Source organism: Zosterops lateralis (genome assembly GCF_965231275.1).
Source record: "Zosterops lateralis genome assembly, chromosome: 20".
Taxonomy (NCBI): domain Eukaryota; kingdom Metazoa; phylum Chordata; class Aves; order Passeriformes; family Zosteropidae; genus Zosterops; species Zosterops lateralis.
The window spans coordinates 3525365-3550260 of NC_139780.1; the positions used below are offsets into that span (position 1 = coordinate 3525365).

Here is a 24896-nt window from a genome sequence, read left to right on the forward strand (position 1 = left end):
ATGGGGGGCAGAGGAAGCTCCCTCTTGGCATCATCAGGACCCTTCCCCTGCTTTTTGCTGTTACCTCAAAGCCATTGTCTCCTCTGCCTAAATCCCTTCTCCCACAGTTCCCCTGGACTGCAGCACCCAGAGCAGCTTGGCTGGGAGGGCGGGGAGACCACGAGCCCTGACATCAGCAGTTATCATTATTTCCTCATGCTGCCCTGCCTGCTGTCTGGCTTGGCTCCCTCTCCAACCCCTAGATAAGAACTGGACTATTAAATGACATGACCAGGGTTACCAGAGCAGCCAGTGGGAGAGTGGAGCTGGATCCATACCTCCAGGTGCACTCTAGGAGCCAGACCATCTTTTAGGAATGCTCAGAAGCATCTCACTACCACTACTGAGAAAAGCATCCATGGATTAAGTAAGAGAAACTTCAGAAGTTTACCTGAGCCAACACAGCAGGGGAGAAGTGAGTCCAGGAGAGGAATTCGAGATGAGTGCACAACCACACCTTTGATATGCCCATGGTATTAATCATTGGAACCATCAGTAATAAGTCCTGTCTCCTGTCTAGACTTGGAGGCCATACCCAGACTGCAGAGCCTGTGAAGCCAGCACAAAGACCTGCTTGAAATGTTCTTTTTTCAAACATGAAAGAAACTGAGAAATAAAGATGGGTTCTTTGTTGCAGGAGTGGAATTGCAGATAGTCAATTTTCAAGTCTGCTTTCTCCTCAGTTTTCACCAGGCAGAAGTTCTGTTTCTCGCTGATCCTCAGGAGACTTGGTTTGGCAAAATCTTTCTGAGGAACTTGTGGGCAATCCCATACTGAGGTTGGACTTTACCTTCATTTACCAACTCCATCACTGTGTGTCCAGTGCATCCCAGACAGGGATGCAGCAGTGCCACCTGCAATGCACTGGGGCACAAAGCCCCTCAAACAGGACTTGGTGGACAAAAGCAAAGGGCTCCTGCTGCTGTAGCTGAAGCTGTGTCACTGAGAATGAGAGTACATTAAAAGAGAAAAGCAAGTGAGGAATTCCCACAGGGATGGAGCTTGAGACCATCTGCTTGGGAAAAGCAGGAGAGCAGAACTCAGGAGGAGCATGGACTGGACACTCCACAGTGAGGTGAGGACAGAGGTGGTGAGGAAGTGACAACACCTGCACAAATCTACCCCAGTTCCCATAATCACTGAACCCCATGTGCACAGCAGAGCTCAGACAGGGAGGGTCTCCCCAGCAAAGACCAAGACCCCAGAAACTGCACCCCACACCAGCAGACCTCACTTGGCACCACACACACCCACAAATCCCTAGAGACCTTTTAACTGCCAAAGAGAACCCAAACCCACGAGAGGCAGAGAAGTCCCCTCTCCACCCCAGCTCAAGGGATCCTTCTGGATAATTAGGACAGCCTGGCTATTGCCTCCTGCCTTGCTCCATTTCATTTTATTATTAAAAAAAAAAAAAAAAAAAAAAAAAAAAAAAAAAAAGACTACTTTTTTTCCTAAACTGCCTCGGATTTTCTTCTGTCTAAATTCATCTGGGCTCTGTGCAATGTCACCAGGTCAGCTTGTGCTCCTGCTGCAATTCTAATTTTGTCAGCTTTACATTTTCTAGGCAGTTGGGAGATTTTTCTTTCTCTGCTCCTTTTTTTTTTTTTTTCCCCCAAGTCAAAAATGATTTTGCATAACAGTAATAACGTTAATGGCTCTGCACAGCGCATCCAGATTACAACTGCAGCTAGGGAGAAATAAACATCTCATCTTTGCCCTGCTGTTTATCTCCCCACAGCAGAGCCTGGTATCAGGTCAGAACCTGTAATTTCATTAACTTTATCACTCAGACACGCTTGTTGCTAGATGTCATTATTCAGCACATGACTCCTGCGTTTTGTTTGTGCTGGGATTCACTTCAGATGCTCTGGCACCACACGGGAGCATCCCTCCCATCCACATTGCTGCCTGAGCTGGGGAGGAAAGTTTGGCTCGCTGAGCCGTGATCTGCAAAATATTTGTGCTGCTCAGGCCTCCTGGGCAGGGACTGGAGGGAGCAGAGCCATCCGGAGCAATTCCCTGCCTGATTCCAGGACCAGATACATCCAGGAGTGGTGAATAATAAAAACCCCAAAGTCTTCCTCATAGAAAAGAGAATTGACCCAACAGACACCAAGCAAATCCCCGGTGATGGGAAGGGCACAACCCAGCACCTGCAACTCCATCAGGGCCCAGCACAGGGGGGAAGCTGCAGCACAGGCAGGTGCAGGGTGAGCAGAACTGCTCCATCTCCACTGGAATTGCCATCCCTGGTAATTAATGCTGGGAAGTGACACTTGAAAGAGCCTCTGCTGACAGCCCTGCGATGATACCGCTTGGAGCCCGCTGACAAGTCCCAGCTGATGTCTTATCACAAGGCAGCACAGCAGGAGCAGCCAGGAGAGCTTTTCCCTTGGGAGCTGGTGGGTTCCCTGGGAGGCAGGCACATCCACATCCATCCCCAGTGCCCACAATGAGACCTGGCAGTGCCAGCCGGGCACCAAGGGAAGGCTGATCTCATTGTGGCACTGCAGCCACACTCCAGCTGCCTGTCCCTTAATGCACCCACCTTCAATCCTGCTGCAAAGCCATGCCTGAGCAGAAATGGCTTCCAGTCCCTGGGGATCTCCAGGTACCTGGTGTCGGCTCACACCAGCTGCAGCTTCTCCACCCCACATGTCCCATCCCCACAGGAATCCAGCTGTGACCACTGCTCATGTGCAGGCCAAAGCACTGGGGAAAAGCATGTCTGAATCACCACATTTCCCCTGGATGTGCCACCAGGTCAGAGTGGAAAGCCCACAGCACATATATTTATAGCTGCAGTCTAGAAACCCTGGATCTGAACCACAACCACCTCATCCTGGGCAAGCCAGGCTCTAAGCAGCTTCAGCAGAGAAGAGTAAGTAGCACAAACCATAGCTTGGCTCCTTGAGCAGAGCCTCATCCAAGAGGGAAAAGTGCCCATCTGGGAGGAAACATATGGTGAACTGGCACAGTCTGGAAGGATCAGACTAGGCAAGGCACAAACCTCGATCCAAGGCTCAAAGACTGACAGCATCACAAGCAGAGCTGGTGGGAGCATTTGGGAACATCTCTCCCAGCCCAGGTATCCTACAGGCAACTTCCAGCTTGGGGCAGGGAGTTCAGTCTGTGTTTGTTACTGCCAGTTCCTGAAGCCCTTTGTTAGTTTAATATTCTGCTCTGGATCTCGTTTCCTATTTTGTTTTGAAGAGCACTGAAATGCAGTTACTGCTGTCTTCCCCACTCACACAACTCTAAATAATTTATAGAAAAGCAAAACAAAGAAGAGAATATGAAAGAAGAAAGAAGGTAGCTCGGTTACAATGTATGAAGGCTTTCATTTGTTCATTCTCACTGAGCAGAGGGTTGAGGAAACATCTCTTACCCTCATGGGCTGGTAACAGCCAGACACTCCAAGGGATGCCAAGAGGGATGCTCAGAGCAGCACTCCAGGATGGCACATTGATCCCTGGGCACCTCCAAATCTGTTTGAGCCACAATACCCATCACCATGATCACAGCCTTGTTTGAAAGGGGAAGGAGTATTTTAAGGGTGGAAGAAACACAACCCCAGCCACCACTTATGAGCATCACAAGGGCAGGGAGCTGCTTTCCAGACACACTGCACCACCTAGGCTACCCCTGGCTCCTCCATGGAGCCAAAAGAAGTCCCTGTCCTCATCCTTGTTACTTTGTCTGGGAAGACCACACAAGGAGGGAAGGATAGTTCAGCACCACCCCACGACCCCTTCCCTGCACAGAGCAAGCCAGAACATCCCTTCCTTGCTCCTGCTGGAGTCACTCACAGCACTAACGTGCTTTGCTTTTGTTTATTCAAATGCATTTTACTGTGCATTGCAGGTGAACAATATTAAATGGCTCATAATAACGTTTCAATAAGCAGAGGTGGGTGTAACAGCTTCTGAGAGACAGACTTTGGAAACGCACGCAATCAAGTGTGCGTTAGCCGAAATACCCCGGGGAACACGCCGCTCCCCAGCAGAGGAGAGAGAGAGAGAGAGAGAGGAAAAGCCACAAACCTTTCTTCTCGTAGTCAGGTTTCTCCTCCCCGCCCCTGCCCAGGCTCTCCAGAGTCCTGGTCACTTGGCTGCCAAATTCATCCTCCCTGGCACCGGGCTCTGCCCTCCGCGGCGTCTCCTCCTCCTCCTCATCCTCGTAGTCATCCAGGATGGGGGTCTCTCGGATGGGCACCCCGATGACAGAGTTGTGGTGGGCCTGCAGGCGCGAGTTTCGGAAGCTCTCCCGGGCCTGGGGGCCCAGCAGCACCGAGGGGATGTAGTGGATCTCGTGGGTGGCCTCGGTGCTGGCGCTCTTCTGCGGGATGCGGCGGCGCTTGTGCCAGCGGCGCTGGGCGTACAGGGCCACCATGAACACCAGCAGCAGCAGCAGCAGCGCGATCAGCCCGCCCTGCAGGGAGAGAAATGGGAGGTGTCAGGAGGGCAGAGGGAGCAGGGAGGGGTGATGGGGTGCTGCAGTGTCCAGAGAAACACAGATTGATGGGTGGATGAGAGGTTAAAGCCCATCTTGTTCCATCCTCTTCCACCTGAGCTAGGTTGCTTCTCATCCCATCCAAACTCGAACACTTCCACCCACAACTTTCTCTGGACAATCTGTTCCAGTCCTTCACCACCCTCTGAGTGAACCCCCAGAGCAGCCATCCATCAACACCCTCTGAACCACACACAGGTGGATTCATGGAGCACCCACTGCTCAGGTGTGAGGTCATGGACAGGTGGATGAGGATGCCAGAGGTGCCTTCAGCTGGCAATGGCACAGTGACACCCCCAGCTCAGCTCCCACTATTCTCCCAGGACTTTTTCTTTCCTTCTCACTCCTTGGGGCCCCCAGGCCTCCTGTGCATGGGGAATGGGGATGATCACATCCCACCACTCAGGAGAAAAAAAAACTCATCAAAACAACCCAACCATTACCCAGGAGCAATAAAGCCTTAGCAGAGACACACATTTCCCAAAAATGATGGTGCAACAAATGGCCCCTCACAGGCAATGTTCCCAAGGCATCGTTACCCCAAGGCATGATTACCCCAGCTCCAGCATTTCTGGTCTGATTTCCCTGTGGTTTCAAGATCAACTGCACACCTGGGGGCACAGCACAACATATTCCAGACCCAGACCTTCTCTACTAAGCTCTTGTCTTTCCCCTCCTCCCAATTTTATTCAATACAGCTCTCAACAATTTTAACATTAAAAATAAAAATCTTTAACAAAAATAAATAAACCTTCCAAATATCTGTATGTACATGGAAGTAGCACATCCTCTCAAGAGAGCCTGGCTAGGGAGTACCAAAGGGAGCCAGCCCTGCCTCTGGCTGCTCTGGAAGTTAAATTCATCCCTACACACACAAGAGCTGTGCCTGTGCCAGCTCCCAGCCTCTTAATCTCTGCAGCATCAGAGCAATTCTATCCCGTGGCAGACAAGCAAGGCAGGGCATGTAAATCAGGAGCAGCACGAGTGACCAGGGCTTTGCAGCATGACAGGAACAGCCAGGGCAGGGCAGGCGTTACTTGGGCACCTGGGATGCCACAGCCCAGAGCTGCACCAGCTCTACAGCAAAGCAGAGGCGTGAAAATATTCTCTCTGCATTCCACACCAAGCACCAGGAATCACCCAGAGCATGGCTCTGACTCCAAAACAGGAGCAGCTGTAAGGAGGTGGCACTGGAAAGTGCAGCTCATGTTGCCCTGATATTTTTCAGCCTTCTGATGTTTGCATTTTTGTAGTGGAGTTTCTCAAGGACTTTTAGGTAAACAGAAGTGATGTTTTGGAAACTGTTCTTCCTGTTTGCATTCCTCTCTGGAGGAGGGACAACTGATGGACTTCTAGTTTGACCAGTGTGGTTGGAGAGGTGTCAACCTCATTTGTCCAATCCCTGGTCATTGTCCAAAATCTACATAAACCCAAGTAAAAATTAAACCTTTCCCTCTTTTTGCTCTGACAACTGACTGCATGAGTGTCCTTCACTTTGTGTCCATCTAGTGCCACAGCTCACAGGATGAGTGGCTTCAGGAGAGGCCTCAGGAGCTGGAGCAGAGGAGAGACATTTCCCTGCCTCACAATCTGCCACAGGAGGGGCCCAGCCCAGCATCCCCCACATCAGGATCCCCTCCTCTCCCACAAATTGTTCCTAACAGATACAGGACTCAGGGGTTCAGGACACTGCTCAGTTTGAGTTCCCCAATTTGCACCATCAGGAAAGGTGTGTCACTGTCCAGGGGATGCTCAGGGATCCCTGCATGGCAGAGGGGCAGGGCTTGGTGAGCTGCCCAGGTTTATGCTCTGCACTACCAGGGCACTTCAAGGACCAGAGGGATGAAGACCCATCATGACTTTCCATGCTCAGAAACAAGAACCAGCACAGACACCTCAGCCTGGGAGAGTAGACATGGATTTCCTTGGATTTGCACAGTGCTTGATACATGGACACCTCAGAGCATCACAGGAGTCCCCTGACCTGAGCCACCCACACCCTCTGGCATTTCCTCAGAAATCCAGTTTGCAGGAGAGAAACCATGGCACACCAGAAGGGAGGCCAAGCCAGGTGACAGGAACACAGCAAGGCCACAAACTTCAGCACAACAAACCCCACTGCAAAACCAGGTCTGGCTCATGTGCCAGCATCCTTACAGCAAAGAGAGGAGGGTTCTTTTGGTCCAGAAGGGCTTCAGAACAACACTCCTGGATGTGGCTGCTGGCAGAAATCTTTTCCAAGGCCTTCACCACCAAATCCCTGAGCTGCCCAGCTGGATATCACTCACACCTTTGTGCACTCTGCTGCTGGAAAGGGGCTGCAGGGCAGAGCACTCCACCCAAGGGCACACAGGCACTCACTCTCCACGTAAAAGCAAAACCAGAGACATCCAAGATGCTCAGAAAAGGTCAGAGAGACTGAAAAAGCCTTGCAGGAGGAGCAGCTGTGCCAGCTGGACCCAAGGAAGGGGGACAGGCACCCATGGCAGGCCTGGGAGTGTGGATCTTCCTGGCTGGGCTCACTTTATATCTGCCCCTGAGAAATGTCCTGGAGAAAATAAACCTGTTGGCATATTAAATAAAGATCTCTGCTTGGGAGAACCTACAAGAAGGCATAAAGGCACAGAGGTTACTGATGTGCCATTCCCCCTCTGACTCAGGAATGGCAGGGCTGGCTCAGGGAAGCCAAGGGCTCCCAGCCCAGCCACAACTCCCACATCCTTTGGGGATGAGGCAGAGATCTCTGCTCTCCCAGTCACTGGGACAACAGCCCCTCTCTGCCTGGGAAAGGCTGGGGGTGCCTGTGCCAGCCCCTTGGGTGAGCACCACGGGCTCATCCACAGGCAGCTCAATTCCAATGTGCTCCTTTTGTCCCTGACCCTGCATCAGCAGCTCCTTGTTTAACCACACCACATATGCCAGGAGAGCTTTGGGGAAAAAGGAAAAAAAAAAAAAAAAAAAAAAAAAGGAGTCAAACTTAGGAGGCTTTCAAGCCAGCCTCATTTTAATCTATTTTTCGTGTTAAATTATCCAACTGAGGGAGCGGGAGAGAGAAAGGGGAAAGGAGGGATAATATGAGAAATGTTTTATTTGACAACGTGTCATTCGGAAACTGATTATTTCTGTCTCCGAGCTTTTTAATATTCCCAAACAATGGCCGAGCCGCGCGGGGATTTGGTATTCTAAGGCTGGATTTATAATACTCTGTTCTGCAGTGATAAGAACACGGGCCTTTAATCCTCTGAGCTGTGAACATGCATATTCTCCCACGTAATGTCCTTCCTGCCATGCTCCCGCTGCCCTGGGCCGGCCGAGCAGGAGCCACCAGCACCAGAGTGTTGCCAAGACCCACAGGAGAGGAGAAGGAATGGGAGAAGGGAGATGGGGAGATGAGGGATGGTGGGAACAACTCACATGTGGAAAGAACTGCAGGGCTTGTAGCACCAGAGCAAAGCTCAGCTGAAGCTGGAGAGCCGCAAGGCTGGGACTCATTTGAAGGAAAATCAATGGGAGAGGCCACCCTGAAGCCCAAGAGATTGAACCCTCACAAAAATTATGAAGGTTGCCAAGCTGTTGGATTGGAGGCCCATCACTCTCTAGGAATCTCTGAGGGGCTGAACAATTTCTGGGCAGCAGGAGGATGTGTCACTGCTTTAAACACAACCCCCACCCTGCCCTACCAAGCCAGTGAAAGACAAGGGGGTCCCAGTGCTCCTCAGGGTCCAGTAAACTTTATTGCAACAGCCTCTGGCCTTTCCAGCTCTGCTCCCCACAGTGGTGGGATGTGGTGTGATCCCTTGCTGGAATCCCCCATCCCTGCAGCCTCACAGTCACACAGTGACAGAGCCCAGCTGTTCACAAATCAAGCCCTGACAGTCTTCCAGCCACCAGCCCAAAAGGGCTGAAAGTGACAGAAGAAAATGCCAGGCCTGAGGGGATGGTTTGGGCTGGGCAGACCTCTGACACCACTGCAGACCTCTGACACCACAGCATCCCTTGTGCAGGTCAAAGCAAACCCCACTTTGACAGCACAGCACTCAAGTCTCTGCTGACCTGAGCCCCGTCCTCCCAACACCAATGCAAGTTTTTGTCCTCAGGCAAGAATATCCCTCTTTCTTTCCTAACTTGAGGCCATTTATTGTCCAACCTTGTGCTGGCAACCAGCCCCGTGGCTCCTGAGCTGCTGGTGGATGGAGCAGGGCTCTCACAGCCCTGGACATCACTCCAGGGACAGTCCCCCAGGACAGCTCGGGGACACCCTGTCACTTCCTGGGCTGAACCAGCCCCCAGTGCTGGAGCATCACATCCCCTGCACCATCCCAGCAGGTGAATTGAGGTGAGCAATCGGGTACCAGCAATAACCACACAACCCTCGGGGCTCTTCACGCTGTGTACTTTTCCTTTCTTTCCTTTTTGGCTGTAAAGGTAATTAAACACTAGGACAAATTTACCAAGGGGTGTAGTGGATTATCCATCACTGTCAATTTTAATTTTTTTTTTTTTTTTTTTTTTAAATCAAGCCTGGATGCTTTTTGAAAAGTCATACTTTATTTCAAATGAGAAATAGAGGCTTCAGGGCATTCTTGCACTCCGTGCAGCTCTGAGGGCACAGCAGATGATCCCATGGTGGTTTCTTGAATTCTATTCACCCCAAATTTGGCTTTCCTATAGTTCAGCTCCACAGCATCTTATCTTTCATCTGGGACACTTCATCCCCTCCCAGGCAGCCCAGACACACAAAACACTACCAGACCCTGGATGCAAAGAGATGTCAGGCAGAGCCCATCCCCATCCACAAATCACAGCCAGCCCTGCCAGCCCAAAGCCCCACGTGCTGCAGGGCCAGTGATGAGCCCTTGGATGAGTGAGCACCAGGCAGGGAAACTGAGGCAGGGTGTGGGGATGGGCCCAAGGACAGAGAGCAAGCCAGCATGAAGGCCAGAGAGGAAGACACAAACACCAGGATTAAAATATAGACATATATGTACTCCAAAGACATCTGGATCCAGTCCTGATCTCCAGACCACCAAACCCCACCTCTCTCTTATAGAGACAGTGATGATACACAGGGCAAATCTCCTAAAAACACATTTTCTCCCTGTACATTTCAAATCCCCGTTCAAGCACAGCTTCACCAAGGTGCCTAACCACACACTCAACTTTAAAAATGTGTTTAATTCCTATTACAGTCCATGAGCCTACAGCACACGCCTCAGTGCTTTGCTGAGCAGGGACAGCTCCTTGAATTACAGCCCAGAGAAAACTGTATTACATCTCTTTTTTCCCCTTCTTTCCACAGCTCACCACCTCACAAAGCCACAGATAGGATTGGGGCACTGCCTTCTGGGGGTGTTGTTATCACAAATGTGTCACTGATTCTTCCCAGAGGTGACAGCACCCCTGGACCACCTCTCTGAATGGGTGCAAGGAGCACAGGATGTGGCCCAGGGGGTTAAGAGGAAGGATTCCCACAGGATGGGCCCATCCAGACCATGCAGATCCTCTTACCATGCTGCACATCCACACACAGGACATAAATTTCATAGTGTACCACAGTCCTGCAAAGTACAACACACACACACAAGCAATGAGAGTTACAGTTGCTGTGGGAACCATAACTTTAAAATCTCTGACTCTTCCAAGTTAAACAAAAAAAAAAAAAAAAAAAAAAAAAAAAAAAAAAAAAAAAAAAAAAAACAAAACAAAACAAAAACAAGTCAGACAAGTCACATTTTCATATAATTTATTTTTTTTTTTTAAAGCCACGCTCAGTTTTGTTTTCCTGTTTCATCCAAGACGGGAAACAAAAGAAGGAGTGAACCTGCCAATCAGCCTTTCTGTGCTGCTCAGACATGCAATGTGATGTTCCAGTAAATGTTTATTTGAAAGGTCTCCCAGGCACCGGCTGTGTGCAAGCACCAAAACACACAACCCTCAATCACAGCCAACATGCCTGCGTGTCCTGAACCGCACATCTCGCTAGGATAACAATTCAAAATGACTCCTAATCCATTTTTATTATGTAAAAAAAAGGCATTTATTTGCAGCGAGCTGAAAGAGGAGGGCTGGAGGTGATTTTATTAAGCACCTGATTGCTGGCTCTTTTTAAAGCCGGGGCGCAGATTGCATAAATTGTGATTTTAATGCGCGCTAAACGGTTCACCTGAATGGGCTGACCTGCTAACCCGGAGCCTGCCCTCAGAGAGGGAGGATTTTAAAATTCATAAGGTCTCCTGCGCTTGTGCTCATGTTTCCCTAATGTGAACAGCCTGGGAGCGCAAAGCTGAGACAAAACCAAAAGATTTTCCTTCCCTCCCAAGGAGTTTGAGTTGCAGAGCCCCATCCCTGCCCCACAAGAGATCCCTGCATGTGTTCATCCCACTCAGCTCATTCCCACCCCACGCCTCAGCTGTGTGTTATCCATACTACAAAAAGAAGGGAAAATTCACTTGAATTAAGGAAAAGCGGCCTGGATTTTAGATAAAAGAGGCCACCTCATCCACAGTAAGTGTCTCCCAGTCCAGGTGAGGTTACACAGGCCAGAACAACCACATGCTGCAGGCTGAGAGTGTCCAAGGCTGTGGCAACACAAAAAGCACCTGTCAGTGAAACAAGGGGCTCAGGCAAAGTCCCTCAGGGCCACAATGTCCCTCCCTCACCATCTTCAGCACAGACCCCAAACCCTGATTGTCCAGGGGAACCCAACCCAGGTGAGGAGCATCTCCATGCCACAGTCACATCCCAGCAAAGGCAGCTCCTGCCAGGGAAAGGGCGGATGGGAATCCACCCAAACTGACTGTGTGTGGCCCTAACACCTTCCCAGCTGAGAGGGAAAAGCAATGAAGTCCGCCAAGGTTCAGTTTAAGTCTGGTTTCACCAAATTCATCAGTAACACCTCCAGGGATGGAAAGCACTTGTCCATGGGACCTCCCAAAGTCACAGGCACTGCAGGATCCCTGACCTACCCAACCCCTTCCAAACAAAGATTTAGCAAATGCTAAAGCAAGGTCTCAAATTAGGAGGATTATTACAATATCCGCCAGCACAGCGTTTGCTAGCAAGTAATGAAATATAATTAAAAGTAAAGAACACTTGTCAGATAAATGACAAACACGTACTGCTGTTGCAAAAGTACCTTTGCTTGTTTTTTGTTTTTTTTAATAATTGTGTTTATCCGCTTCCTCACTAATTTGCAAAAAATGCAGTTAATTCTCAGTGGATCTCACAACCATTAGTGCGAATTAATGCTGCTCCCACTGTATATTCTGCATATATTAGAGAAAAAAAAGATTAATCTAATAAGAGATGCACATCTCCGGGTGAGGGAACACATCACACTGAACACGATTCACATCGTGCCTCCAGCTCCCGAGCCCCAGAGAGGGGACATGGTACAAAACCCACTCTGCTCAATTAACCAGAACACTTCTGGGGCTGCCAGACCTTGGCCCCTTGGCCAGAATGTTGCAGTGTGCATTTTGGGTTTTCTAAAGTTCTGTATGATTTTTTTGTTATTAAGTTCCTGTAATGGTTCATTCCTATTCCCACCCCTTTCCTTAATCCCTGATGTTATCCATATGATAGGCCTCTCCCTCCCCACTGTACCCCCTCAATAGCCTGTCCCAGTCTATTGTACCTTCTGTTGTATCTTATCTATGGACCCCCTGGTACTTGATGGCCCTGGCAAAGCCAGATGGTTCAGCCAAGGCTTCAGGTATCCCCACACCCCTTTTGCTCCAAAATAGCAATGCCAATCCCCTCTTTACCTAAGTCACTCCTCCTTATTTCCATTAGTAACGCCCCTGTCCATAAGGGCAAGTAAGAGCCCAAATCGGGACTCACAGTCACAAATAAACACCTTCCTTACCACCCGGTGTGAATCCGCTCCTTTTCTTCCAAGCAAAGCTCCTTTTCTCTGTCTGAAATCTGGACCCAAAGGAAAAACTTGTTTATATGGTATCTGAAGAGCAGAGCTGGCCGAGAAACAAGCTCAGAAGAACAATATGGAAAACGTGGCAGAGGTGCAAAAATTCACCACAGGTACAGGGATTTCTCAGAGAGCCAAACACCTCCAAACCCTGTTGATGGGCCAAGTCTCTTCTGCACTGGTTGTGCTGCTGCTCTACCCACAGTGAAGATGGCAGAGACTGGAAAAGGGGTTTAGCGTTTATTCATGGACTTCTCAAACAATTTTTGGAGCCAAGAGATGATGGGAAGGTGCTATTGTACACACAGACGTGAAGGAAAAGAGCTTGTTTTGTTGGCTGTGGTTTTCTGGGTTTTTCTTTTTATTTTTGGGAACAATCCAGCCTATTGTGTAAAAAACCCAAACCAAAACCAAAAGATGACAAGCCACAAAAAAAAACAAACCCTGCCTTACCCATATTTAAAGTTGCAAACATTACAGCATAATGAATATCAACAGCTGAATGAACACAAAGCACAGCTTTTCAGCAGGAGGGGGAGAGTATTCAAACACAATATCAGGGATAAAGTCTCTGTGGGCATTTGGCATCTGAAGGTACCTTGGAATTCTGGCATCATAAGCCACACTACAGAAGTTACACACCACAGCCCTGAGAAAAGCCTCCACTGGTTCCTCAGGCATCACACACCAAAGAGAAAAAGCAAGCCAAATCTTAATTTTTATCAATTTTCATTTATGATTTGGTAAGAAATCTGAGAACTGTGCTGCTCTCCATGTCGTAAAGAGCAGGGAGAGCCAAGGCTTTGATTTAAAGAAAAGATCCAAGACCTCAGGAACCCCATAACCCTCCTCTCCCAAAATACCACAGCTATTCCCAGCAGGCTCTTAAGAGCCCAGTTAAATACAGCACTTAACCAAACACTTAACTCCCATTAACTTCACTGGAACCTTGCACACAGATAAAATTTATCTGGTGTTTCAGGGCTTTTTCATCTCCCAGGGCTTTTTCATCTCCCTGACAAGAACTGAGAGTTCCCTCACCCAGCTCTCCATGTGATGCCTCCAAACCACCTCGGGGCTCAGCACGGTGGAAAAACAAACCCATGGGGACGGGTTTTCCTGCTGTACAGCTCCTACACTCACTGCTCACACACGAGTCCATGGAAATCTTTTGTTCTGCAGCAAATCCTGGTGAAACTGCTCCCTTTTTTTCACCCAGCACTCTTGCTGTATCAATTGAGAATATAAAAGTATGGGAATGCAAGAGATTTGGGATTTTTTTTTTCTTGTTATTTGGAGGGTGTGAGACCAGCAAACTCTTTCCTGGGAGAAGAGTGGACAGGGTGTCCTGCCACTGGGCTGGGAAGGGAAAAGCTGAGTTTGCACCTCCCAAAGGGCCCTTTGAACCCCCAGGTCTGAAAAGCTCTGCACATTCTGGGGACAGTCCCCATCCCCAACCTTCTGAAATTCAAATTTTTTTTTTTTTTTTTTTTTTTTTTTTTTTTTTTTTTTTGCCCTGCATGGATGCAGGACATCCAAGTGAACAGGAGGAAAGCAGAGGTGGCAGCAGGGCAGTGATGCCACCTGGTGCCACCAAGGTGACCTGCCAAGCTCCCTGATGTCCTACAAGGGACTGAGACAATCTGAAACTCTCACTCTCCATCCCAGCTGGGAGCAGAGGGTCTGGAGTGAATCTGAGTGGGATTCATGGATGGAGAAACAAGAGTTCCCTTGCAGATGGAGCCAGGATTGCAAGGCATGGCTGTCACAGCTGTTTCCCCCAGCTCAGCTGCACCACACCATGAGTGAGGGTGGTGGTGGGAAGGCTGCAGCCCCCCCTGCCCAGCCAGCAGCAGCTGAGAAAGGGCCTGCTTGGAAGCGGGAAAGGATTCATTTCAATTAAATGTGCCTGGTGCTCCAATCGAAACCAATTAATTGTCCCCCATCTGAAAGCTGATTAGCCAGGCTATCTGGGTAAAGGGATAATAAGAGGCCAATAACCCCCTCCCCGTGCACACACCAGGGCTGCAGTCAGGTTTTTGACGCTGTGTCTCTAGCCTAATTGCAGCATCTGTGAGAAACTGTGGAGCAGAGCCCGGGTGCACCCCCGGCAGCAGGCAGGGACCAGGTGAGGATGGCCACTCCAGAGCCACTCTGAGACCCCATTACTGCTCCCAGTCTTCCAAGAGAACTCTGGGCAAGGAAAGCTGCTCCTCCAACCCCAAAAGCTCCCTGGAAGTTCTCCTGGGCACTGGGATGGCAGTTCCCACCTCTCCAGCCCTGTCCTTTCCCTGGCTGTTATTAGCCAGTGTTTAACTCTACTGCTCATCTGCCTTCCCTATCCTTCTCCCCCTGGAATGTGCTCCCACCCAGCTCAGCCTGGGTCAGATACCTGGAACATCAGAGTGCTGAGATTAATGGGCAGAGCTCTGCACCTCACCCTAAACCAGCCCAGCACCCCCAGTCTGAGCACCCTCCACTAACCCAGGCTCCTGAAGCTGCTCCAGGGCTCAGCCCCCAATGTCCTCAGGGAGTTCAAACAGCTGAACCCAGACATGGGGATGGGCAGGCTGCAGGAGAGAGCAGGGCAAGGCACAAAGCCATCCCACTCCTCTGTGACCCTCCAGTCCCATGTCACCACTAGTGCCACCTCAGCCCTGGTGGCACAGCCTGAGTCTCCAGGTCCCAGACAAGGGGCAACAACTGGGGAGCTTGTGGCAGGAATTTTCCATCTCTGCTCCCTGGTTTTTTCCTCGCAGTTGGGAAGTGTTGACTAGCTAAAACTCACTTTTCCAATGACGTGTTTCTGGTTAAGAGCAAGCACTGAGCCAAATCGCGAACGGAGAGAAACAAAGACCTCAATCCTGCTGCCATTTTCTAATCAAATTTCCTTTTGCTAATTTGACAGGCCTGTTTTGAAAATTTAAATGTAAAGCCAAAATGAAGTTAGATTCCACAGCTAAACGAGAATGGGAGACAAAATGTTTCAAATGGAGCTAATAAAGTCCTTCTGCCCACACCTTTGGGCTCACAAAGCTCCTCTCCACTCTTTGTTTATTGAATACTGAGCTTTAGTTTGCTCACTCCCCCCACCACGCACAGGCATCCCCCAGCAGTTTGTTTTTAGCTTGCAGGAGGCAGGAAAACAACTTCCACCCAGCTCCATCTCCTCGATGTGGTGCCTATCCTGCAGCTGGCCCGAGTTCACATCTAATCTAAAATAAGCCCAGTTTATTCGATGCTCCCACTTTGAGAAGAGCCCTGCAAAATAAACAGTTTGGCCTGAGGGGAAAGAATGATGGGGAGATGAAAATCCAGCCGTGTGTGTTCCCAGAGAGGCTCACCTGGGTGGGTGCCAAGGAGAGGAGGGAGCTCCAGTGCAGGTAAGAGCCCTTGGAGGGGCAGCACTGTCCTGCACAAGCTCCTCCACATTTCAAAGCCACCCCTTACTCCAAACAAAAGGCCTCTTACTCCCCAAGGACTCAGCTGTTGTCCTCAGCATCCGACCTTCTCTCAGGCTTTCATCACTCAAGAGTAATTTCCCACAGAACAAAGGAAGAAAAAAAAAAAAAAAAAAAAAAAAAAGGAGTCTCTACTTTGTGCTACAGACAGAGCACTGGAAACTTGGTGGTTCAGCCTTTCGCTGTGATCCTTGGATAAGCCCTTGGAAAAGCTCCCTCAGGGAGCAGCCCCACCCGTGTTTCATGGGAGTGGGACTAGAATAAATTCATAAATCCAAGGATAAATGCTGTGGAGTGTGCTGGGAAGAAGAGCAGCACGGTTACTGATCTAAGACAAGGTGCCCTCGCTGGACAGGAGTGTGGGTTTTAAAACCAGAGGCTGGATGTGTCTTGCACAGACCAAAGAGGAGCTCCAGGGAATGAAACCCCAGAACTCAGAGCCTCAGCAATCCACGTCCCTGCCTCAGGCACCAAATGTCCCTGTCCCTGCAGGGACGGGCTGCTGGACAGAGAGGAACAGACCTGGCATCCAGAGCAGGGGTGTAACTCAATGTTCAGCAGCTTTAAAAGAAAAACAGAAGTTTCTTAGACCTCTACTCTTCAAAAGCAGCAGCTCTGGTGACCCTCCAGCCCTGGGGGGATGCCAGCCTGCATCCCTGCATGCTGCCAGCAGCCAGAGACTTGCAGCAAAACCCTCAGAGCAAAACATTTACAGGAAAAGGGTTTCCATCCATCACTCCAAAGATCCTGCTCATTTAAATCTGTCCAGACGGTGCAAAAGTTATCTGAAATCCTGAGCTGGAGGCAGAGCACTGGTGGGGCTGCTCAACCCTGATCCCTGTCACACAGGGCAGGCTGGAACAGCTGCCCACAAGGACTGGGAATTCTTGCAGAACAGGACAGAGAAGCATCCATCACCAGTGACAAAGGGTTATTGATCCTGCTCGAGGGCAGAGAGGTGGATTCGATGGCTGCTCCAAATCCCTTCCACTCCACAGATCCTACAGAAAAGCAAATCATCCTGAAAACCCCTGGGAATGAAGAGTTCCTTTGAGTGTCCCAACACAGGGCAGTGCCACAGGCAGGGCTGGCAGTGTGGAAGAGTTGGGGTGTTGAAGAAGCAACTCCCCCACTCATAAAAAAATAACCAAGCCAAAACCAACAATCAAAAAATGGCAATACAAAACAAACCCAAAGAAAGACAACCCTGCAGTCACACCTTCCACAGCCAAACCACTTCAGCATTAACCTGAAAAACTTGTTTAAGAGAACAACAAGGAAAAGTTATCAAAAATACACTGGTGCAGCCTGGGGCGTGCAGGTGAACCTTCCATCCACACTCCTGTCTCGGCCACCTCCCAGCCCCAGGGACCAGGGCAGCATTCCTGAGTGCAGAGAGAGACACTGAGAGGAGCAGGGAGAGCCAGGGTCATCGGCTCATCCACTCAATGTTCCAGTTTTCAATATTTGCACTGTCAGGATGTTTTCCAAACACAGATAATCGTTTAAACCCAAAACTTCTTAGGAGGATGTCAGAGTCTGTCCGAGGATGTGTTATGCCTCACAACTGTCTCCGATGGTTGAAGACCAAGACCCCCGGAGAGACTGGGGAGAGCCCCTGGCCTGGCTGAGGTGGGGCACCTGCCGAGGACTGATACGCATCTCCACAAGAATGGAATGCAAGAACAATAGCAGCTCATTACAGTGGACTGAGCTGGTTATACTGACCGTGCTAGAAGGGTACAGCTTGCTGCTTGTTCCTGAGCACCCAACTTTGACGCAGGTGCCTGCACTGGCCCAGTGCCCTCTTTGGCTCCATTCCACTCGCCTTGGTCCTTTTCCTGACCACCCTATAAAGACTCTGCGGATCCCGTGCACCCTTTGTGATCACCCCACTGGAGAAGATCGCGTCTATGGGCATCTCTACGTCTTGAGGACCTCCGACTCTCCACGTGGTAGCTATAATCCCCCTTCCCCTCTTTCTCTATCTTTCTCACTATTCTCTATTTTCTTTCCCTACTATCGCATTGTGGGCACTAAATAAAAGTGCATTTTTTGTTTAAGCAAACTGGTTTGTCCCCTGTTGTGTCTTTTGCGCTTTGAGATCTCCAAAACGAACCATCAGGTTCCCCGCATATGTTTGCGGACCCTGACATTTAAATTGGCGTCACGGACAGGATCTTGATAGACTGTGGAGTTGCGGGTTTTATTTAGTTTGTAGAAGGGGAAGGACCCTCGTCTCAGCCGCACCTAGCACGCCACTTCGGTGAGCGCTGTTAGAAAGCAAGGGGGGCGAGGGAAAATTCCCGCAAACTGTATACACCCAGGCGAATAAGCACTCCCTGTCATCAGGATATTTCAGAAACGATCTCACTGTGCAAAAGATGGGACTCTGTGTTTTAAGCTGCTTGGTGTAGTTGAGGAGACAACAGGCGTTTTTTGTGAAGAAGTGCCTCCCAAGCAGCTGGGTCTCCTCTCCCATTCCAGGGAAGCGAAGGGAAACACAGTATTAGCTGTGCCATTGTTTGTAACTTTAAGAATACCTCCCTGAGAGTGGTTTTTGTCCCTTCACAAAAAATGAGTGAAAATTCTAGTACAAAAGATAAGGATATTCTTTTTGCTTTGCTAACAAAGCATGGTGCTAGACCTTCTCCAGCCGGAGAAGAGTGGGCACAAGATAATTGGTTTAAGTGTGAAAACATTGTAGATAGAATATATTCTTTGCAACATGATGCTAAGTATAAACTGGGCAGAAATAAAACCATTCTTTGCTCAGTTTTGGGGGCCTGCCTTTCGGCAGCCATAGAAACCCATTTTAAACGGGTAAGTGAAGAGAGAGCAGAAATAGAATCCCTGCAAAAACAATTGGAACAGGAAAGAAATCGAGAGGGAGAAGTAATAGAATCCCTGCAAGATTTGGTAGAAGCTTTGCAAAAACAATTAGAACAGGAAAGAAATCAGAAATATTTGCTGGAGATTTCCCTTGCAGAAGAGCGGAGCAAAAATTCAAAACTTGTAGATTCACCAAAGGAAACAGGAGGAAAGGAGACATACAGCATTAAACAGATATACCCTCAGAAAGAATTAGTACACATGCAAAATTGTGGGGAACTCTGTTGCTCCAATTTGAGACCTCTTGTCAAAACAGAATTTAGTTATATAAATGCAGAGGTTCATGACCCCCATATAACCACCAAACAAACACCCAACACAGCCACTGAATTAGCTAAATTAAAGAAAGAATACTCCCGACTTTCTAGCGAATCAGAGACGAAATATGTCTTTAGAGTTTCACTTACTGGTGGTGACCAAATTAAATTAAGTGAACAAGAAGTAAGTGGCTATTGGGGACATGGAGTTTTCTTAACAACAGGGAATACACGTGCCCCATGGTCCCTGACACAGCGTGCAGCTTACTGGGCAGGGGGACTAAGCCCCCTTGAAAGGGGCGACCCTCTGGCAATAGTCAGCACCCCGGACCAACTCCTGGAAAACATACACAAAGCTGCATGCTTGCAAATGATACATGAAAGAAAATTGATTTATGGCTATGAATCACCCATGCAACTACCTGTCAAACCTGAAATAATGACCCCTCTAATTCGAGGTTTGCCAGAATCTCTTAAACCAACAGCAATTCTTCTTCAAAAAACAATAGCGTCTATCACTCCGGTAGACAGGCTTGAAAGATTTCTTGGACACACAAGTGATCAAACTGGTTCCACTGACTCCACTGACTTCTCGCCTTTTGCTACTCCTAGCACACAATCTAACAGCAGTCATAACAGTGGAAAATATGGACCAGTGAAGCACTCAGAGGACAAACCCGAAAAACCCAGAGAAGTCAGGCACATTGCTTCTCCTAATGAAAAACCAGAAAAGGAAAGACAAATCCCTAACCAGCAGCAGTTGTGGTTGCTAGGGCTGAAAAGGGGACTACCTCGAGAAGTAATGGACAAATTGCCTTATGATAAATTGGTTAAAATAAAATTGCTGCTTTTTGAAGCAACTGCTCACCAAGCCCTTGGCCCTATTCATCCTACAGATCCTTTTCACGTAGAATGGGGATTTGCCACCTCAGGATTGTCATTGTATATATGGCAAAGGGGTCCTGAAGGCCCAATCAGATCTGTCAGCTCTTGCTCTTGTGGCTTTAAAGATGCTGAAAAGAGGTACACTACCTGGGAAAAAGGCTTGTTTGTGGTTAGCTTAGCTCTCATAGAAGTGGAGAAAATTGCACAACAACAACCAATTGTTTTGAGAGGCCCCTTCAAGGTTAAGTCAGTCACTACTGGGACCCCCCCACCTGCCGGGGTGGCTGAGAGGACCTCAGTAAGACAGTGGTCTGCTCAGATTGAACATTATTGTAACATCTTCTCAATAACTGAAGGAGCTGTGAAAAATCTAGCACTACAAGAAGCAGAAAACTTGGATAGCATCCAAGACAAACCTGCCTCAGCCATTACCCCTCCCTTTTCCCCCGAACAGCCAGCAAATCCTTGGTTTACTGATCCTTCTGCCTTTTGCCTGACAGCTTCAAGCATAATTCCCTCACTATGGGGACCAAGTGATTCCAACAATCCAGCACGTCACCCTGGACAGTCTGTTTTGGTGGACCTCCCTACTGTAGGGGAAGTACCACTAGTGCAGAAAACCCCTCTGAATAAATATACATGGGCAGCCTTTGATGCTCTAGGGAAAGAGCATCGAATAAATACAGGATGGGCAATTTTCATCATTCTAACCTCCTGCCTCCTCGTGGCAGATTCTGTTGTGCTTACTTTCCACAGGAGAACTCCGAGGGACATGAAGGCTGTATAAACCATGATAAATATTTTAAACAGAAATTTTAAATAGCATTGATTCAGAAATATTAATGAACAAATTGGTTGCCACAATCAAAGATTTGACCAAATTATAACAATTATTATAATTGTCCTTATTGGCTTTGAGGACACTTCAGTGATTGCTATTAAACATATTACCAAATTGGGAAAAGATAAATGTGAATGATAGCAAATTGGTAATTGATACACCTGGTGCTACACAAAACCATGTTTCTTTGGCCCTTAAGCTGCATCCAGGCACAGCTTTGGATGCAGATGGTTGTTGCCTCAATTATAAGGCAAGAAGAAGAAGGAATTCTTCCTACTGAAATTTGGAAAATAATTTGGGACAATGCAAATTCTTTTCAAAGAGAATTCCAATCCTGGTGGAAATTAGTGAACTTTACCTACAACCCCAATACTAACACAGTTACAGCCTTTGTGTTAACAATAGGTAATGCTTCAGTACATTTGATATTCCCTATCTTTGCATTAGGTATAAACCATGATGGAGCTATTCTCTATCCTTCCGAGCATAGAGAATGGGCCCGTCAAACTGGTGAGAAATGGCAAACTGTCAATTTAGAATCTTGTGTTGTTAGGGAGCAGCAAGGTTTCATTTGTGAAAGTAATGCAATCATAGCTCAGGACATTTGTTTGGACACTGAGCAAAATATTTGTCATTTTGAAGTACATCCTAACGAAGCTCCTGGAACAGTGCTCGTGTATATAGGCAATGGGTGTGCATGCTTTAGGACTGTCTGAGATGTTGTAGTTGTAGAAAATGCAATAGTAGATACTAAAAATCACTCAAATTTTTGTGTTTGTGATTTTACCACAATTACAGGATGTGACTTTTCTTATAAAGTCCCAGCTACGTCCTCCTTTTGATTTTGGTTTTGATTGGCCTTGTTTTAGTTAACATCCCTTTTGCAAAAGACACTCCTAAAGTTATTGACGTAAAATGCACTACCCAGACAGCGAAAGTTAAGCCTGTAACAGCAGTTTGATTTGATTAATGTTGCTTTGTCTTAGTCATGTTAATTAAAAATTAAGGTTTGTTTTGTTTTGTTTTCTTTTTTGTTTTTGTTTGTTTAGAAATTATTATCATTTTAAAAATTTAAAGAATTTTGTGAAAGAAAATTGTTTTAAATTAAGTATTTGATTGAAAATTGTAATTGTTGATTTTAATTGATGGTATTATATTAATTATTTAGTAATTTGAGTTAATATTTTGAAAAATTGTTATATTAATTATTTGGTGATTTATGTTGATTATTTTGAAAAAAATTGTTAAAAATTGTTAAATCAATTTCTTTAATTTTTGTTTCATTTTTGCTTCTATTCCCTTTCTGTATTTTTCCTTCTTTCTCTCTGTCTCTGTCTCTCTCTGTCTCTCTCTCTCTCTCTCTCTCTTCTACACCCTCTCTATTGTCTCTGTTTTTCTGGGATATGCTCCCAATGTGGATGAGTCCTGAAGACTTCACGAGATTACGGAACCTGCTGATGGAAGAACACCTTCGTCGTCAGTCGTGAGTCACGGGGTGGTGTCAGAGTCTGTCCGAGGATGTGTTATGCCTCACAACTGTCTCCGATGGTTGAAGACCAAGACCCCCGGAGAGACTGGGGAGAGCCCCTGGCCTGGCTGAGGTGGGGCACCTGCCGAGGACTGATACGCATCTCCACAAGAATGGAATGCAAGAACAATAGCAGCTCATTACAGTGGACTGAGCTGGTTATACTGACCGTGCTAGAAGGGTACAGCTTGCTGCTTGTTCCTGAGCACCCAACTTTGACGCAGGTGCCTGCACTGGCCCAGTGCCCTCTTTGGCTCCATTCCACTCGCCTTGGTCCTTTTCCTGACCACCCTATAAAGACTCTGCGGATCCCGTGCACCCTTTGTGATCACCCCACTGGAGAAGATCGCGTCTATGGGCATCTCTACGTCTTGAGGACCTCCGACTCTCCACGTGGTAGCTATAATCCCCCTTCCCCTCTTTCTCTATCTTTCTCACTATTCTCTATTTTCTTTCCCTACTATCGCATTGTGGGCACTAAATAAAAGTGCATTTTTTGTTTAAGCAAACTGGTTTGTCCCCTGTTGTGTCTTTTGCGCTTTGAGATCTCCAAAACGAACCATCAGGTTCCCCGCATATGTTTGCGGACCCTGACAGAGGAGAAAAAAAAATTGCACAATTTGCAATTCCCCCATTAATTAGGAAAGGAAGAAAGAAGTCCAGAATTTGCCTGCATAAAACAGAAAGGAGCAATGAAGTAGATACGTGTGAATGTAGTTAATCTGAAAATTAAAGCCATGGTTCTTATTTCTGTACGAGACACCCTTCAGATCCCAGCTTGATAAAAAGTAAACATGCACATAGCTATATGGAGGTTATATTTCATGGACACACATGCACACATGTGAACAGAGACATGGAATATCCAGCAGGGCTCTGGTCCCAGTCAGCTGCTGAAAGGTCCTGGTGGGACCAGGGGACTGAGGGGACCCCATGAGCTGAGATGCTGAACAAGGGAACAGGCACATGGGAACTCACACCAGCTGTGCCACAGAAAGTCAGGGAAGCACAGGGCGTGCACACAGGGTGCTGGAAGAGGATGACCTCACCCTCCTCAGCAATTTTTAGGGCTGGTGCATCATTAGCCAGGCCTCCAGCTGCCCTCCCTCCAAAGGACAGGAGGATCAAGTGTGTTTTTCTCTGCTGTTATACAAGACACGAGCTTGTGCACATCCTCTGTTGTGACAGAGCTTCAAGGCTGCAGGGTCGACCTTCCAGGGCTTGGCTCAGCTCCCAGAGCCCTTCTCCAGGACAGCCACACTGCCGTCCCCTCACTCAGGGACAGGAAAGAGACCTACTGAGATACACATGCAGCACTTGGGAAGACAACCCACCTTTCAAACTGAGTGCATCTCCCAGAAAAAGTTGAGCTGTTCCCAAAATCAGGTTTCACACTCAGCCATCCAGCTTCTCCCTATATTCCTCCATCCTCGTGCTCTAGTCTTCTCCTGCGCCCGGCCCCATTTACTTCTTGTATTTACACACAGCCTGAAATCCCTTCCTTGTTTTACTTCAGTAAAAATTAAAAAAAAAAGTAAAACTCTTGTTTTATTTCAGTATCACCATGATCTGTGAGGGGGATCTCAAGACTCCCTTTACCTCCTTCTCTGCAGAGACCCTCCCTTGCCTTCACCTCTCCCTTTTCTGCTCCTCATCCCTCCCTGTGTCAAACAAGGATGTTCCACAGCCTTGCCAAGTGCTTTGGGAAGAGCCTGAAGGACACAAGGGCAGTTCCTGAAGAACAGCTTAGCGCTGGCCACTCCAGCAGCTGCTCTCCTGACCAACATCCCACTGCTGCTGCCTTGGCATCTACAGCATATGGGAAGCCAAAACCCAGACAAGAAAGACAGGAGGAGAAATATCTACCTGCCTCCAGTTCCCCAGCCCCAGGAACCAACAGAATTTGAGGACACACACAACTCCAGCCCTGCACAATTAAGGAGGAGCAGGGGATGAGTAGAAGCACCCCAATAACACAAGAGCTCTCCCAGCTTTTTGAACACATATGGCTCCTCTCCATACTTCAAGCAGTGACTCCTCCACGCTTCCAAATTGCAGCTGCCTAAGCTGTTTCTGCAGATATTTCCTCTTTCTATGCAATCATTTGGCTAATAAGATGAGCAGGTTGGGCTCATTTATTTTGGACACTGTTCGTGGGTCATTAGCAGAAAGGCTAATCATTGCATTGGCAGAAAATATCACTTCTGCTTCAGAGCTGGCTGAGCAGCATGGGGACGGGGAGAGAGCAGGAGCCTGTGACAGAACCTTTAAAAAGAAATAATAATAATAATACTACAAAACCCAAGTTGCAGTGCTGTAGAAGTGGAATTTTCCTCTGCTGTTTCCCAAGGTGCCTGCTGTTAGGATGAAGGGACAGACTTCAGTGCCCGAGGCAGCTCTGCTGAGCTCCCTCCCTCTCCCAGGAATGCGCTGCCTCCAAGGGAAGGACAAGGAGCAACGATGGCCTGGCCTCCCTGAGCCACAGCAACACCATCCTGGCCATGCTCAGCCCTCCAGGGAAGCATCATCATCCTCACCCACAGCAAATCCA

The 24896-nt window shown here is 48.1% G+C and overlaps 1 protein-coding gene across 1 annotated transcript in view; it reads right to left on the reverse strand.

The window, feature by feature from the left end:
- ASTN2 (astrotactin 2) overlaps positions 1-24896 on the reverse strand; it is a 281232-nt gene that overhangs the window by 238113 nt on the left and 18223 nt on the right. Inside the window, exon 3 of the mRNA XM_083875651.1 lies at positions 4086-4473. Coding sequence (XP_083731777.1) covers positions 4086-4473 — 388 coding nt within the window. The remainder of the gene's footprint in view (positions 1-4085; positions 4474-24896) is intronic.